Here is a 19,074-nt window from a genome sequence, read left to right as displayed (position 1 = left end):
TATCTGCAGACACTTCCAAAATTTCAGGGAGGCCTACTTTATGTCTGAATAGCAGGTAATAATTCTCTTCACTCCAGTGATGTGAATGTGATCTGCTGATCTAACATTGCAACATGAGTTAGAAACCACAATTTATTCCTTGTTGCAGGTCAAAATGAACCCATTTAATGCAAAACTAAACGCATTTCTCCACTGATTACTTATATTAACAGGAACAATTAGTCTCTGAGAAAGTTTTTTGAGTTTTCATTAACGCAGCATGCAGTTTGAATTGTGAATGAATAGAGAATGATTAACACACACAGCGGCAGGAAGTGCTGAATTGAATATGAATTTACCCACTTGAATATTCATCTGTACTTCGCATTAAACTAAAGAATAGCTTTAGAACACTTTGGATATAGTAGGCCTACATGACAACTTTCTAGGCCATTATAATAGGATACCTTCAAGGTAAAGGCTTTTGTTTACTTCTAAATTACACATGCAAGATCAGCTTTGAATCGGTACTAACCGGCTGATATGCGATATCAAACCAATATCCGATGAAAGTATCTGAATCGGTGTATTCCTACTAAGATGTGTATAAGATGTGAATAACCTCAGCCTTGACTGTATATTCAAGTGAAGTTTATTTCTAAACTAATTTTGAGAGGATCACATGCTTATAATTGTTTGCGGATGGTCCTGCATTATCCAATTTATAATTCACCAATTAAGTTAGTTGACTAATCCAAATTGGCACCAAAGACATGCTCCTAGTAAGTAGTCATCTCTTAAGAGCAATCATTATCTGTTCACTAGCTACTACAGCAGATGAGTTCTCGATCTACCTGAGCTTAAACTCCCCTCTCGCCTTGCAAGCGGGAGGGAGCCCTGCTCTCGGATTTTATAAGCTTATGGCTCTCTCCCAGGACAGCATGCCAAACAAGGTTTATAATCAATCATCAGCTTAATGTGTACTTTTGAAATGTATTATTAATTAAATAGTGTTTGTTGCAGCTATTATGAGTTATAAAATACAGTAAAAATGTGTGTTTTATTACTACTGTAAATATTATTGTGTTTTTTTATCACATTGATCCCAAATAATCACATAAGCATTGCAATCCAATTCTACTGTTTGTTAATAAGTAATGCTTTTGTTTTTGATTGTGTTTCTTGTAGATGTCAGGAGTCATTGACATGACCATGCAAAGGGACATAATGGCGACCTTTGAGAAGAATTTGGAGTAATTTATGAACAAATTTAAAAAAGAAAAGAAAATGCTTGTTTGTATTGTGTTGCTGTTCAGTGAACAGTGTACGCTCTCTTTTCCCTTCCCTTACTTGCTCCACGAGTCCTGGTGACTGAAACGGGTGAAAATACTGCAATACAGCTGCATCACTTTACATTTGTACTAAAATAACTCTTGTAAAAAAAAAAAAAAAATGAAAACAGTAGTGGACTGTGTACGATGTTGTAAGACCAATATCTGCATCATTAATAGTGTTTGAGTGTGTATTCTTGAGTTTGTGTTATTTTGAAAAAATGCCTGCACTGAATTGCTGCCGAATGTGAGAAACGGAGGCAGTTGAGAATGAGAGAATGAGAATGTTTCACAACCCTTTCTTGTGTTCCTTAACTTTTGTTATTCTGCATTTGTTTTATACCGAAGAATGTTTACTTCTCTTGATTATTGTTATTGCAATCACAATCTTTGACACATTCCATCGACTCTGCTGTATGAATATTGCGTAGCTGGTCGTCTTGCGCTAGCTGTTGTCAGGTCTGTAAGGGATATTCCTGTGCAGGGCTTCGTGCCTGTTTATTCTGTTAGCTCATATGTGTTTGACTTGATGCAGCAATTTAAACCGGATATATGCTGGCTGCGTTAAGATTGTCCTGTTTGAGTTTCTTTTTATATAAATATATAAATGGTAAAACATTTCTCTAGTGTCAGAAATGTAACATATGCATGTGTATGAATATATAGCATTTTGTTGCTGGGGACAATTATTTTTCCCCTCTAGATGTCCGCCTTTTGAAGAATCAGACTTATTTAGAAGAGTTATTGCACTTCCTGTATATTTGTATCCACGTGGAAGTGCAGTGCCATAAAGTTTCTCTCTCAGAGATGACTAGGCAGTTCTCTGTGCCTGAAGTCTGTGTTTTCTCCAGAGCCGTGTTGATTCCGAGGTGTGATCTGGTGATTTGTACTGCACTGAAGACATGTTCAGAATCATTTCTCTTGACTGTAATGGTTGTGGCAGTTTTCATCACAAGCACTTTATTCATTAAACCACCATGCTGAGGTGTCACATGCTATTGAGGGAAATACTAATATATTATTTCAAAGAAATCACATTCTAAAAGTTAAATTAATTAAAAAAGTATTTTCATTAAACCATGTGTGCTGTGGTCATTGAGATGTGTGGCTGATATTGCAGGGTCTTGGTCAGTTTTGTTGTACTTGTGTGTCCATCATATACTGCAAAGATTCTCAACGCTGTTCTTAAGGATCGACCTCCCAATGCTGATCAAACACAACCAACTGATTAGAGTCTTAAGGAGCACTTGATAATTACCGACAGCTGTGTTTTTTTAGGTTTGGAACTGAACTCGGCAGGAAGGTAGATAACCAGGAACAAGGTAGAGGACTGATATTTTGTATACCCCATGACATTCAAATATGAGCAGTGGTGTAAAGAAACAAATTACAAATACTCAAATTGCTGTAATGGAGTTTTTTTTTTTTCAGAAACTGTCATTTACTAAGTAGTTTTAAAAATCAATCGCTACTTTTTCCTTCACTAATTTCCTTCAATCTGCAGTCAGTACTTTATTTTTATATGTTTATGGGGATTAGAAAAATCTGTCCTATGATTCCTGTCCAATCAAATTGCACATAGAAGGTAAATCACATAATGAACTACGTCAAGACATGGGTGATTTAAAATTGCAGCAAACTGTTTGAAAGAATTAAGTGTCCAAGAAGATGTCTAAAATCTTTACATGCATTCACCCAGAGACTTTAGATGCATGTCAGTGATGAGAAGATGATGGATATTTATCGTATGATGACCGAAATGGCCTTAAACACCCAGCAGGCACAAGACGTAAACATGACGTTGATGTTGTATCCCTCGTGGGGACGTTGCATTTTGTTTGGAAATGAAAATTGGGTTGACATCAGAACCCAACAATAGGCTGATGTCAATGTCCAACCTAAAATCAACCAAATATCAGTCTAATGATGTTACAGCTTGACGTTGTGTGGACGTTACCACTGTGACATCTATCAGAGGTTGGATTTTGGTTGCAATACCTGATGAATAAATGTCAATATTTGACGTCAATATGACCTTTGTTTTAGATGTTGGCTTGATGTTGAATTTTGGCCGCTTTCTAACACAACCCAAAATCAACCAAATATCAACATCATTTGATGTCTTTATTGAACGTCAAAATAGCAGTGTACTTAAATGCTGGCCAGACATTGAATTCTTGTGACCTGACATCACATCCTAAATCTAACCTATATTAACGTTTTAAAATGTATGCCTACTGGGCTATAACTAAATGCACTACAGAATGTTACGTTTACACACATCCACAAATGAAGCTCCATAAGTCCCAAACCAAGCAAGCCAGTAGCAAGAAACTTTACCAATTGATGAAAGTGAAGGGAAATAAAGCACCAGAGACTGGGGAACGCTGGACGACGCAGGATCAATGCACAGACTCATCTGTCACTTTGGTCTTACAGCAGGGGTGTCCAAACTCGGTGGGAGAGTTTAGCTTCAACCCTAATCAAACACACCTGAACCAGCTAATCTCTTTCTAGATACTAGAAACTTGGTGTGTTGAAGCAAGTTGGAGCTAAACTCAGCAGGACATCGGCCCTCCAAGACAAAAAAAGAGTTTGGACACCTCTATCTCACAGGAATCTTCTTGCACTCTCCGCTCCTCCATAACCACCTCAGCTCAGGATATGGCCTGATTCATTGGCATCAATTTTTCACAGGGCTTGGATTGCATCAATGGCACTGCATAATTTCTAGAGGACTCGAGATGAGTATCCTCAGGAGGAAATAGATTTAATTTCAATTATTTGATGTTTATGTATAGTGCTTTTTTACAATGTAGAATAAATAGAGAATTTTAAAAATTATTAGCGTAGCTGCTGTTCGAAGTGTATTTAAAGGAGATGCAAAAAACGTACTATAAATGAACATAGTAACACAAACAAACATGTAAAGCATGTGAGCGGTTCTAGCAAAATGTCTTGTGCATTAAGACACGAGGAGCGTGTCCTACAGGTCCCGCTCACCTTCGTGGAACACACTCATGAATCATATTGTTCTGTGATGCACTGTGTGTACGCTTTACTAGTTTTAAACTAAGATAGTGTATCTGCGCCTCGGACATTATCAGGAAGGCTAAATGAGAAGGCTGCTTAAATAAATTTAGCTATTTCAGGTACTACCCGAAGCCCTGAGTTTAGAGATCTTATAGAGCAGGTTGGATTGTAGTGAGACAGGAGGTTGGTTAGATAAACAGGAGCAAGATTATTTAAAGCTTTATAGGTAAGAGTCATATTTTAAAATCATGCTGAAACTTAACAGGTAGCCAGTGTGAGGAGAATCAAGGATTTTGTGGAATTTTTGTAATTCAACAGGTGCTGGAAGCATACAATAGCAAACGACTGCTGCAGAATTTCTCATTCCTCCACATTATAAAAGTTCCCTAATAGATTAGGATCGGGGACTGTGGGAGACATTTGAGAAGAAAACAGTTTGTAAATATATCTGTGCTTGGCGACATGGTGCTTTATCCCGCTGTAGGTAGCAATGGTCAAAAAAGGGATGGACATGGTCAGCACCAGTTATGCTCAATTGGCCCAAAAAGGGGAACAATGATTTCAATGTAAATATCCCCTCCATCCCAGCATTCAATTGTTTCCTGCGTTGTATCTGTTTAAACTATTACAACAGTACCCTATTTAATCTTAGCACAATGGTTAATTGTTTGAGTTTTATGCTGCGGTTACACTAGAGCAGGAGTGCCCAAACTTGGTCCTGGTGAGCTGGTGTCCTGCAGAGTTCAGTTCCAACCCCAATAGACACACCTGAACCAGCCAATTAGGCTATTTCTAGGTATACTAGAAACTTCCAGTCAGGTGTGTCGAAGGAAGTCGGATCTAAACTATGCAGGACCGTGGCCCTCCAGGAGCGAGTTTGGGGACCCCTGCACTAGAGTTTGTGCGTGCGGAAGTATGTAGTATGAAGCTGCGAAAAAGGGGCAAGAATAAACAAGATGATTAGCCATTAAAAAAGGTGAGCGATTGGTCCATGTTTTAAATTTCTGTCTAGAGAGGTCATGTTTTGATCTTTAATGGGTCTCAAGCGATGCAATTTCGCAGGTCAGAGTTCACCAAGCTTTAAACTTGAAGCACAAGCATGTGTTTCCAGTCTGACTGATTCACGTGCGTATGAATGGAAGTCAATGGGGAGAAAAGTCCAGACTGACCGCAGTTTTACTACAACCTTAATTAAACACCTTTATCAGCTAATCATTACAGTCTGTAAAATAGCTAGGATCTTTCTAAACATATGTTGGAGCTACACTATACACAGTTCTGGTCCTCTAAGACCTGGAGATCACTTTCAGAGCAATATTTTAATGTAACATATTAAATATGGACACAAGTCCATCTAGCACCAAAAACCATCTTATGTTTAACATCATTGGAATCCCATTTCTTCCCAAATCTATGGGAAAGCTTGGTTATAACTTGAATAGATTGTCTTGATCCTGCAATCCCGCTTTTGGAAGACCTAGTTCAGCTTCAACCCTGATCAAACACTCATGAACAAATTAATTAGGACCTGAACAGTACTTGATGCTTACAGGCAGGTGTGTTTGATATGAAATAAGCAGGAAGGTAGATCTCCAGGAACATGGTTGAGCACCCCTAATCTACATTATTTAACACACCTGATTCAGATCATCAGTTCTTTAAAGAATATCTCAATGAACTGAACCAAGTGTGTCAATTGAGAGAGATACACAAGTTGTGCAGAGCTGTGGGTCCCCATGACTAAAGCAAAGAATCACAGGCCTAAATGTCTCTATAGCATATACTGTCTTACTATTAGCGATAAGAGAATTTGTATTACTTAGCACTGGAAAAAAAAAAGAGTAAGAGCTAATAGCCTCTGATCATGTTCCCCTGCCAGAGCCACATTACCATTAGCCTTTATGCATTTTGGCTAAAGGTTTCAGGCTTGCCTTCCATTGTTTCTAGTGAGCCTGAAGGTCTTGATTAGCTGGCTAAGGTTTGTTAAATTAGGGTAGGAATGCAAGACAGTGGCCCTCTGGGAACAAGTTTGGGCACTCCTGAGGTGCATATCTGATGGGATATGCAGTATTGCTTACCAAAGGGCACTTCGAAGTGAAAACGATCATGGCCACCATATTGAAGCGTCATTCTAAACTGAAGTGCTCAAAACTCGCCTCTTCAAAAAGCCCTTCGGAGTGAAGATTTCAAAGGGTAAACCTGATGGACACTTCAGGCCACCATGATCCTTTGTGCAGGGAAGTTGTTTAGTGTCACGCTACATTTCCTTTGGATTGACTTATCCCTATGCCCTAATCCATTGTTTCTCAACCACATTCCTGGAGGACCACCTGCACTGCATGTTTTGGATGTCTCCTTTGTCTGCCACACCAATTACAGGTCTTTCAGTCTCTGCTAACGAGCTGAGGATTCTAATCATGTGTGTTTGGTTAAGGCGACATGGAATATGTGCAGAGCTGGTAGTCCTGCAGGAATGTGGTTGAGAAGCACTGACTTAATCCCTTCGAACTTATCATGAGGGTAAACCATTGGGCATAGTGGTGAACCCTTCTGGATAGTACAGTGCTAGTCTTGAAAACTGTTGCATTAGAATCACAACCTGACTCCCTGATGCTTTTAAGTCAAGTGTTGTCAAAGACAACTTGACAAATGTACATCAAGATGTGTGTGTGTGTGTATATATATATATATATATATATATATATATATATATATATATATATATATATATATATATATATATATATATATATATATATATATATATATACATACACACATATGGATGTACATTTATATATATGGATGCACTCTAAAAACGTTGGGTTTGAGTCAATGGTTGAGTTAAAAATATTTGGTGTGTGTGTGTTAGTTTTTTGGGTTATGTTTAGCCATTATTGGGTTATTTATTTAATAACAACCAGTTGGGTTAAAATTTTTGAAAATCTGTTTGATATAAAAACAGCCTTGGAGATGCCACTTTGGAGATGCCACTTTAACAAATCTGCCACCTATCCATTCTCCACCATACAGATTGTGCAGCAAGATGGTTTGTGACTTCTAGGTGCATTATTTATGACAATAAATTTTGGACAAATTCATGCATGTATACTTGTATTTCGTTCAGTACTTGGAGGAGAAGATACAGAGACAGAGCCCTCTTGCCCTGTTGCTTGTGGATGAACTAAACTGGCATTTATTCTTGTGGGAGGAGTGGCACTAATTGCATGCTTTTAAATAAAGCAATGCCAATGTATTAGAAGCAGTTTTTTTCTATTTATATATAATTATTACTACTACTATAATAATAATAATAATGATAATAATAATAGTTTATTATTTTCTAGCTAAATAACCCAACAAATGAGTTATTTTTGTTACCTAATTTGTTGGGTTAACCTCAGCGACCCAATGGATTGCATGGGTTAAAATAACCCAACAGCAGGTCAGTGCCAAAATTATCCATTATTGGGTTACCTGTCTGGTTATTATTTTTGTAACCCATATGTTATCATTAACTCAACTGTTTTAATTTATAATAAATACATTTAAAAAGTTAAAAGTAATTGCATCGCTCAAAATATTATAATAGAATTAGAAATGGCATATTTAATGTATGAATGTGGGTTAGAAATATGCTAAAATGAAGTAAATTTACTGTGATTAATTTAATACAATCATATGCTAATACTAAATATTTCACGACAATAATGAATAAGAATTACAAGTCCAAAAGTTATTTTAACTGCTCTTAACAATAATGTTGCAAACTATGCATGACAGCCACAAGAACATTTTTATAATGTGATGAATTTATAATAGCCTATTAGGCGGGTCTTACAAGATCTCATTGTTGTCTAGAAATCAATCACGCTTTTGCACCAAGCCAGCATTTTTTTTTTATTGTATCCATTGTAAAATATGATATACCCGCTAGCGCGCCAAAAACGAGACCTCACCCATTCCAAACAATGCTCCGGTGGCTCATCATAATATAACCGGGAGCGTTCACGAGAGTCCAGAAGTCTGCGCGCGGACAGTCTGTGAGCTCGCGCGTCGGTGCGCGGTGGGCCCAGACAGCATTCAAAACGAGCCGTTTAGTTCTGTCAGTGTTTACGGGGTGTAATGGTTCAGTCCAAGTGTGAACACCTTTGGGACTGAGCATCTCTCCCTTCATACGTAAGCGCGACTCCGTACCGTCTACACAGGGATCCTCCCCGGTCGGGATGCGCTCGTGACGATGCGTCGGGGCTATTATGATGCGCGCCGTTCTTAAGAAGCAGGCGTAAACAGATCAATAGAAGCCGTGATCAACAAGCGTATCCCCGCAGTAATGTAAAGATGGCGAGACTGCTCCATAACTTGCTGTTGTTGACAGTCGGGCTGACGCTGAAGATCAGAGTGATGGGATACTGGTCTCTCATCTACGGTTACTGCGCGTTATGCACGGGCGTAGCGCTGATCAAACTTGGCTGGAATATCATCCTGCGACCGTCAACAACCTTTCAGTGGACGGTTCGTGAGATTCCCCCCTCGTGCCTGAATGACACGTCCTTGGGAACCCACTGTTATGTTAGAATCAAGGTAAGAAATTGCTTGACAATGTTTGAAAACAGGATTTTGCCCTTCGATTTTCCCCAAAGGATGTATTTGCTCAGATGGTGTTAGCTTAGGAGTTCTCAGTTTTATTTCTTTGAAACAGGAAGTTTACAGTCTCAGAAAAAAACTGAAAACAACAACAACGAACATTTTTATTTATTTATTTTATAATAATAATAATAATTATTATTATTATTATTATTTGTTTATTTTTACAAAGTTGAAAACTATGCATAAAAAGAAATAGTTTGGTAAATTATAAACGGTTTGATGACATATTGTTTTAAGATCATACAGCTTCATTTCATTTTATTTCAATAAAGTACAAAAGAAAAAAAAACAAAAGTCTCAGGCTGAACTAATGCCATTGATGTGAAAGCGAAGTGAACATTTTTATTTACTTACCCTTTAATCTTTAAAATGCAGGTTCTTTATTGTCATACTTCTATGATGTTTTTATATTGTTAACGTTTATTTTTAGCATTCATCATGCCATTCCAAATCATATCACTTTTTTTTTCTGTTGAATATAAAAGAAGACATAATGAATTAATGTATACCTATTTATTTATTTGTATTTTATTATTATACAGTAAATGTCAAAAAAATTGTTCCAATCATAAAAAAGAAAATCAGATTTATGTTTTAATTAGATTTTTTTACAGGAACTATTTCTTTGATGATAAGTTTTCCTTTTTTTTGGAAAAATGTATAGTGTCCACCACTCAAACCTCATTTCAGCACTATTTGGGTGGACAGCGACTGATCAGCTTCCCACAAAACAATATTTGTAGCCCGGACTTCACCTTCCACGCTGTAGGTGCTGAAAACTGTTCATTTGGCAGTCTCAAGATAGCTGTGATGTGTAAATAGACATGCAGAGCTTTTAACAAAGTGCTAATACATCAGGCATTCTGATTCTGCCGCTTATTCTAAAAAAGAAGCATCTTTTAAAGTCTTAGACTTGAAAACAGCTACTTTAAGTTTGGTTTCAAAGTTCATAACCCTTTAGTAACTTTAGATATAAGGACATTTAGGGGGGAAAAAAACTAAGAATTGGCCTGTAGACATTAACATTAAGGGACTGGGTCTAAAAACTAAAATCTGATATTAACCTATGACCTTTATGTAAAAGTAATATGGCAATTGACCTTGTTGTTTTAAAGCATAGGTCTCAAACTCAATTCGTGGAAGGCCACTGCTCTGTACACTTTTGCTCCAAACCTAAGCAGACACGCCTGATCCAACTAATCAAGGTGTTCAAGACTACTCTTGAACCCCTTAATCAGTTGGATCTGCTGTGTTAGAATGGGGTTGGAGATAAACTGTTCTGCAGGAAGGTTGTTGCTAGATCAGATACGGTTGCGGGTAAGAGTTAGCGAGAATCATTTGTATTATTTATTTAAATTTACCATTTATTGTATTTTATTAACGTCTATTGCCCACCCCAACCCTAAACCTAACCATCACAGTAATGTAAAAACAGTAGTTGTACCAAGTATTATTCATGCTATCTTTTGAATTACCCAATAAATTGTTTTGAATGCCTACCCCAACCCTAAACCCAACTGTCACGTTACTGTAAAAATATTGATTATTGTTATAGACATGCTGCTATAGATATGCAAATCACACTTCCTGCCAGTTGCATATCCGATCTAGACTTTACCCTCTAGGAATTGAGTTTGGGACATATGTTTGAAGGGATAGTTCACCCAAAACTGAAAATTCTGTCATAATTGATTCAGCTTGTCCCAAACCTGCTTGCCTTTTTTTTCTGTTGAACATAAAAGAAGATATTAAAAAAAAAATAGCTAGAAATCTGTAACATGTGACTTCTAATTTTTTTTTCTACTATGGATGTCAATGATTACTGAATTTCTTCAGAATATCTGCATTTTAAACATTTAAACCACTTGTGAGTGAGTATGTAGTACTGTGAACCATTTCATTACTGCTTGAACTGTCCCTTTAAGGCATAGATCTCAAACTGGATTTCTGGAGAGCTGCAGCTCTGCACAGTTTTGCTCTAACCCTAATCAAACACAGCTGATCCAACTAATCAAGGTGTTCAAGACTACTAGCGACTATTAAGCAGGTGTGAGTTGGAGGTGGTTGGAGCTAATCTGTGCAGAGCTGTTGCCCTCCAGAAATTGCTTTAGAGGTGAACAAAAATGTATAATATAACCAGAACCCTAACATATTGGATTTATGAATAAATGATTTTATGTGTATTTAATTAAGTTTAATAATATCTAAGAGCTTGTTTATAATCTGTGATTATGTATTTTGTGAGATATCTTTTGATTGTGTTTGGATTCAAACTTTTAGAAATGTAGCCTTCACAAAAAAAGTACTTGAAGTAGCCATATAACCCGAGGATAGTATCACATGCGATTTGATGCAAGGCTGTCGTTTAACTGCGTATGAATTTCCCCCGTAAATGTCAGTGGAAGATATTGCTTTAATATCAGCTGAAGCCTGCGGACAGAAGTCTTATTTTATAGCTCTATCAAACAGAGAGTGATGTGAGAATGGATTTTACATCAGGATGGACAGGCCTGTGTGATTAAAGAGACTGGGCTGCGTTTATCATATTCTCAGTTTACAGTGACTGCCTCTGGTCTTTGTATGCTTTTAGGAGTCTGGACTCCGATTTCACTATGTTGCTGCTGGGGAACGAGGCAAACCGCTTATGCTGTTTCTGCATGGATTCCCAGAGTTTTGGTGAGACTTAAACACACTCGCATACACAAACACTTGGGATGCTGCCAGGCACAGATCACAATTAGGTTGTTGTGGAATCAGTCCATATTATACACATAAAGTCAAAGATAATGTCAGACAAACTTATTCATGTATTCTCTCATTTATTCCAACACATTAATGTGTGAAGATTTTTGTAGGCAAATCCACAGACAAACATTTGATAATTTTTTCCCCTAAATTTATTAAATATTCTGAGTGATGCAAGGCTGTAAATGAAAGGTTGTACTTTACATTAAGTTTAAAAGATGTTTAGGTGTTGTGTGTGTGTGTGTGTGTGTGTGTGTGTGTGTGTGTGTGTGTGTGTGTGTATATATATATATATATATATATATATATATATATATATATATATATATATCATAAATAAATTATAATATAAATTTAACAATAGAAATAAAATGATATAATCTAATAATTCTCAGTGAAGGATACCAATACAATGGGTGGTGACTTGAACATTTGAAGAGTTCAGATGCAAAAGAAAAAATCTCAGAAGTAGTCTTCTAAAATGAAAATTAATTTCTTAGACTCCTGTGTGCTGGTCCAGTAATTTCACTTTTATGGCAAAGAATATATTATTTTAATTGTCTTTTATGTAAAATAACTCAAAATAAATATAGGCGACTGAGAAAAAAATTGTAATTTCAGAAGAAAATTTCAGAAGGCGCTTTGAGGTTTTTGCATCTGAACTTCATTTTTAGTCATACATATATTCATGACAGCAGTTTATTTGTTGTAACATCAAAATGTTTGCTTGTTTGTTTAACTATAATATTATACTTTTTAAAGTTCTAATAATACTAATAATTAATAATTGTAATGCATATAATAACAGTTTGCTATTATTTAATAAAATTTATCAAAATAAATTGAACACATGATTATTATTATTATTTAAACAGAAAGATTACAAAAGTAATATTTGTAAAACTTCGAACATTTTTTAAAAACTTTTTTTTTGAACACATTCATGTAGGCTTGTTTGCAAATTTGTTGACACATTTTCTTAAACTTGTTTTTTTTTTTATTTACAAAAGATTATCAGTTGATATAAGCCTGTAAAAGTAAGCATTCATGAAAGAATTTAGAATAAAGCTTCAAACATTATGGCTATATAATGTAAATTAGGCTGACATTTTTTTCATTAGGTGTTAAAAATATAATAATTTATCATAAACAATCTTAAATTATGTAAAAACAAAATTCATATAATCAAATAAGTTTTATTGATTGCAATGGGTGGTGACTTGTGAAGGTTTTCAGTCATAGTTATTTTCACGACAGCCGTTTATTTGTTCGATCAATCCAAATGTTTGTTTGTTTAACTTTAATATAATAAATGTAAATTATCATAACAATATTACTACTACTAATATTATTATTATTAATAAAATAATAATAATAATTGAAATTTATTAAAAAATGTACTAATATTAATCAAGTTTATAAAAACTAAACAAATATTTTTATTATTATTGTTATTATTATTTTTACTGTAAGATTACAAAACTAATGTTTATATTTTTCTTTTCTAAAATCACTATTAAAGGGCACCAATTTTAGCCCTTTTTCAAAATTTAAGATAAGTCTTTGGTGTCTCCAGAATGAGTTTGTAAAGTTTTAGCTCAAAACACCCATCAGATTATTTATTATACCTTTTTAAATCTGTGAAATTTGAGCTGATAAGACATTGAAACTGTTTTTTGTTGCCTGTGGCTTTAATGCAAATGAGCTGGTTCTCCCTGCCCACCATTTCCACATGTGTGTCAGAGCCACAGAGATCGCTCATGTAGCCTTCACATAGATAAATAGCACAGTGACAGGCAAGAATAAAGCAGATCACCCTAATTACAGTAAGGCCTTCCCCAACAGTTATTTGATATATTTGTTGTGGACTTAATTCAAGCCTTTCTGCAATGATGAGTCACACACACAATGTCATTATAAAGTTTGCGTGCATGCACGTGTGCACACACAACCCACACACACGTTTAGCTTTGCACAGTTTTTGCACGACAAATGTGACAGCATACACATTAATATCCACTGCTGTATTGTTATTCATTATGTTAATGTACAAAATAAACCTAATTCACCTGAAACTGGATTTGAAGCATCATTTTTATAATTGTACTGACATGCGGCTGAGGTGATGAATTACGTAGCAATTTTACTGTATTTATAACATGTATATCCACTGTTTTAAAAATGTGTTAAACTTGTAAAACTCACTCTTGAGGTGCAGATGATCACAGAGAGCTGAACAGATTTTTTATTCCCAGTTGCTTTGCTCATGTCCTGTCTTGTGTACACGATTATACGCACTACTATGGAGACATGTTAATACCCATCTGTCAATCAAATGGGTGGTCAGGGAAACTGCACTCCTATGTCACGTTGCAGTGGGCATCAAAATGAGAGGGATTTTGGATCCTGTGGACACACTATACCTGGACACAGTTCTGTCCAAACAGCTTACAAAATATGATTTTCATCATCGGTTCCCTTTAAATTTTAAATGAGTATCCATTCTGTTAAAAAACCTGTGGAAAACGCATGTTGTGCAGTTCTTAGCTGCTAATGTGAATACATCAATAGCTGCCCAACAGATTACTCACTCACTCTCTCACTTACTTTTCTTCAGCTTATTGCCTTTATCAGGTGCTGTCATAGCATGTTTATGTTCATGTTCAACTTGGTTACATACTAAAGCATTGTTAGAATTAATTACAAAGATAAAAAAAAGTAATAAAAATGTTTTTACTAGCAGTTATTACCTGGCAAGTGTCAGTTCACAATCCTCTTTAGAGGTGCTGTATAATTGTTAAGATAATTAAAATGGCCTGTATATTGTATTACTGTTCTGAAATGTGATACGGACTGTGGTGACATTCAGACTGTCCCGGGACCAGTGAAGCTGTCGTTTCAGTGAGCTGCCAGACTGCAGAGCTGCGGTCAGGACAGGGCTGTGCCTAATTAATGTGGCATGGCTTCTTTCTGCTTCACTGGCCAATCTACTGCTCCAGAATCAGTGATGAACCCTTGAACGAGTGTAGAGGAGACCTGGAGGACGCCCCTTTCCTCTGACTTCTGCTCCACTTTAGTTTGGTGCATTCAAGTCAATGGTTTCGCTCACTGCTGAGCAAAAGGGAAACACGAAGGTTCGAGTAAAGGATATGTGTGTGTGTGCACATTAATTTCGAGCTCATTTATATTCTAGCATATTGGGTTTGGGTCCTGGGAGCTTCTGCTGCAACTGACTCAACAAAATCATACTCAAGCTGACTTCTGCTTTTTTCAGCTTTCTATTTTTTTTAACAACCTTTAAAGGCTCAATTGGCAAATAGGGAGTTTTACCAGTGTGCTATTATAATTCAACTGAATCAATTATGTGTTAACATAGTTATATGATGTTTACATTTATTAATAATCATATTCATTCAGCTGTTTCAATGCTATTAAAGTGCTAGCAATTGGCCAATATGGTTACAACTTGTGTCCACATTATCTAAATATTTCCCTTTTTTAAAAAAACAATTAAGAAAATAATAAACTAAGCTCTCCATTTTATTGGAACACTTCACTTTGCTATTTTTTACAACATCTCTATAGTTAAACAGATGACTTTAAGCATTTATTTAATCCATTCAAGTTTGGTGGGAGCACTTTTAGCTTAGCTTAGCATAGATAATTGAATCAGATTAGACCATTAGCATCTCGCTCAAAAATGACAAAAAAGTTTAAATAATTTTTCTATTTAAAGTTTGACTCTTCTGTAGCGATATTGACCAATGGAAAACCAAAAGATGCTTTTTTCTAAGCTGATAAGCCTATGAAATGTCCAACTATGGCTGCATTAGACACAGTAATATTATGCAGATTCTAACTGGATCTGCAAATAAGGCTTGGTCCTGTGTGGGGCCTAATTTCAGACACTGCAAAAATGATCAAAACTCTGTGGTAATTTTTTAATGAAATGCTAATGGTCTAATCTAATTCAATAATCTATGCTAAGCTAAGCTAAAAGTGCTTCCACTACACCCAGAGATCAGTTGAATGAATTCAAAATGGGTTAAACTCAAGTGAAAATGAGCCTATTTTCAAAGCAAGGTATACGTTGTTTTAACATTGTTGGAATATTTATGGAATATTGTAGGGATAATTTACAGATTGCACCCAAAAATGACCAGTCTGTCAGATGAAGAAGAAAGAGAGAGTCAGAGAGTCAAAAAAATAAAGTTTACTGGAGATAATTTGCAGTTTCCAGCTTCAACACTCGTCTGAGTTTGTAGGCCACTCTGCTTACAATCATACATCAACAACAATTATACTCTTACATAATGTCATTAACTGTGTCATACATATAGGTGTTATAACCTGATAGTTAAACACAGATAGACTAGGAAAATTTCCTCGTGGGTGCAATGTGTACAATTCGGAACGATATCTCAATATCTCGAGCATATAAACGTCAGACATCCACTAAGCTGTTAAAAGCTGACCCCAGACTTGTGAAAGGATCCACAATCGAATAGAACACACACACACACTCAAAGTGCAATCTGTTTCTTACGCAAGGCTGATACTCTCAGCCATCTATATCAAAACTGGTTAAAAACTGGTATAATCTACATTCAGGCTGCTATATTTTCACAACACAAAGTCTATCTTGAATAAAAGGAAAATCATTTTAAACAGAATTAACACATAATAATAATATCAAAATCACTTTAGACAGTATTAACACACAGGAAAGGAGTTGTTTTCAATCATCAAGCCCTTCAGTTCCACTCATGAAGTCTCCATGACCTCTGAACTGGTTTGATTGCTCCTGAAAATAGTTACATAATAGGTAAATGCACTGAACGTTCTTATATTAAGCAATTTCTTAACTTTATTCATTAGTCAAAATCATTTCAAGATTAAATACTGATTCAAATAATCATATTAGGCAATGAGAAAAAAGGATTGTAAGGATGCTAAGTATCAAATGGCTCGTTTTCACTGACTGGTACAGTACGGTATGGTTCAGGTCGGTACGGGTCACCTTTATCAGGCTTGCATTTGCACTACCAAGGTACCCTTTTGGTGGGCGTGGTGTATGACAGAAGGTTTCAGTAGACGTAATTTTCGCTCGAGAAAATGTCTACAGTAAAGCTGTACAGGTCGTTTACAAATCATATGAGAAGCACTTCTCACAAAACAGTTGCTTTATACACATAAATACTTCTGTATAAATGTTTATTACTAACTTTTCTATAAACATGAGTTGATTATAACTCTAGATCAATGACAAAAAAAGCCTACTGTTAAGTCTGAAATTAAAATTGATTTGAAATAGAAATACCTTAAAGATTATTAATTTATTAAAATATTAAATATTTGTAGTGACTGCAACCTTTTGAATAATAGTGTATAAAATTGAAATTTGCTATTTATATATTTATTATTACTTTTATATGCTTTCACAAACTCCCAGCACCCGTCGTCTAGCCGTTGTCCGATCGTCTACTCTGCCCTGTTAATGACCCCTGACCTACTTTCTGCTGAATCTGAATTTGACGATCTTAATTTCTGGTTTAGAATTTGATGTTCTGAATTTCTTCATCTTGAAAACTTGAAACTGTATTTTTACAAACTAGATCTCTGCAGTCTGTGAATTCAAAACACAAAACACAAAAAAGTTTGAAAATACATCTAAAAAATTCAGCCTGAAAAAAATTAGTTGTCTTCAATTTCAGATGTTCAATATTCAATTTATGAAATTTAAATTCAAATTTAAAAATTCAAATAAAAAAAAATTAAAATTAAAAAAAACCTTTAATGGCATATAAAAAAATCTGATTTATTAAATTACAATTGTGTCGGCGCTAGTGGTGTAGTGGTTAGTACGGTGACCTGAGTTTGATTCTGCCTTGCGGTCCTACGCCGATCCTTCTCCTCTCTCTGCCCCCCATGCTTTTCTGTCAATTTTCTCTACTGTCTTATAAAATAAAGGTGAAAACCCCTAAAGGTATTGTCAATAATTCAAATTAACACAATTCAGATTGTTTTGGAATATTTTTAACTCCATAGTTATTTACTATTTTATAAAACAAAATGTAAATGTAAAAAGCAAACTGAGGAATGACTGATGTCTAAAATGAGTAGCAAACATATTCAGTTATTTATACCAGTATCCTGTTGAAATCATCTTAAATCTTTATCCCTTATTTCTTTATTGATTTTTTGTTAGGTTCTCATGGCGTCACCAGCTCAGGGAATTTAAGAGTGAGTTTCGCGTGGTAGCAGTGGATATGCGAGGCTACGGTGAGTCTGACCTGCCCTCGTCCACTGAGAGCTACAGACTGGACTACCTTGTCACCGACATCAAGGACATTGTGGAGTATCTGGGTAAGAACAGACTGGCTCCATTATCTCAGCCCTATTTCCATTTCCACATCCCAGCCTGTCTGGAGCTTTTGATAAGGCTGTTGTAGTGCTGAATGCTAATGTAGCGCTCCTCCCAATAGTCTGTAATGTGAAGGTGACCCATTCAGATGCCCTTGGCTTTTTTAGACACGTGTTGACATCAGTTTGGGCTGCTTAAAATGAAGCCTAATGAACTGTCTGTAGATTTCAAAACACACAGTTGCTGAGCTCTTTACAGTGTGAATCAAGTACAATAGTAGATGAATACTTTATAGAAATACAATATATTGTAAACATAAAATATATATACAGTTGAAGGCAAAATGATTAGCCCTCCTGTGATTTATTTATTGTTTTATTATACAGATTAATAGTTTTTTCCCAGTTTTCTGATAATGTGGGTCAATAAGTTTAATTTAATAATGTTGGGTAATTATATGCGTATGTGGATATTTGGAATATCATAATTTGTTTAGCCTGAGAGGTCTGCATATGTGTGAGTGGTACATGTTGTTTCTGATCATTGACGTATCGTAAATGATTTTTTTTTCTTCAATAAAGCAAACAATAGTGGTGTCAAACTAATTTAAAGAATATATCACAGATGTCCTTGGCTTTTTAAGATACATATTACCAGTTTAAGCTGCTTAAAAATAAAGTATTTCTACTTTCTAGATTTCCAATACACTGTCATTAGTTAAGCTGGGTTATAGTGAGATTCCATAACATATATATCATGTTATAAGTAAACCCATCTGTCTGCTTGCTGCGTAAGTGACTGGTGCTGTATTATGACAGGCCGTCAATGACATGTTATTAGGATTCATGATGATGTCTTGCTCCAGGGCCTCAGCTCCTTGACATTGGAATCAGTCTATTGCAGACAATGGAAACATTCACCCTGCCTCACAGCAACGGTGTCATTCATCCTTAGTCAGTCCTTGATATGACA

At 35.7% G+C, this 19,074-nt stretch overlaps 2 protein-coding genes across 17 annotated transcripts in view; both read left to right on the top strand.

Moving 5' to 3' along the window:
* The window catches only part of brdt (bromodomain testis associated), a 28,217-nt gene extending 25,830 nt beyond the window's left edge, over positions 1-2,387 (top strand). For all 16 annotated transcript variants that reach the window (NM_001305664.1, XM_087255067.1, XM_087255063.1 and 13 more), the window contains 1 exon segment: positions 1,168-2,387. In NM_001305664.1, the coding sequence (NP_001292593.1) occupies positions 1,168-1,236 (69 nt within the window). In that variant the 3' untranslated portion in view covers positions 1,237-2,387.
* A 5,976-nt stretch (positions 2,388-8,363) lies between these two features.
* ephx4 (epoxide hydrolase 4) overlaps positions 8,364-19,074 on the top strand; it is a 34,395-nt gene continuing 23,684 nt past the window's right edge. Inside the window, exons 1-3 of the mRNA XM_087257200.1 lie at positions 8,364-8,927; positions 11,584-11,669; positions 17,947-18,104. Of these exons, the coding sequence (XP_087113326.1) occupies positions 8,685-8,927; positions 11,584-11,669; positions 17,947-18,104 (487 nt within the window). The 5' untranslated portion in view covers positions 8,364-8,684. The remainder of the gene's footprint in view (positions 8,928-11,583; positions 11,670-17,946; positions 18,105-19,074) is intronic.

The sequence above is a fragment of the Danio rerio genome, chromosome 6 (assembly GCF_052040795.2).
Source record: "Danio rerio strain M-AB ecotype USA chromosome 6, GRCz13ab, whole genome shotgun sequence".
Taxonomy (NCBI): domain Eukaryota; kingdom Metazoa; phylum Chordata; class Actinopteri; order Cypriniformes; family Danionidae; genus Danio; species Danio rerio.
The sequence above is the reverse complement of the archived record's forward strand: the minus strand, read 5'-3'. Positions and strand labels throughout refer to the sequence as shown.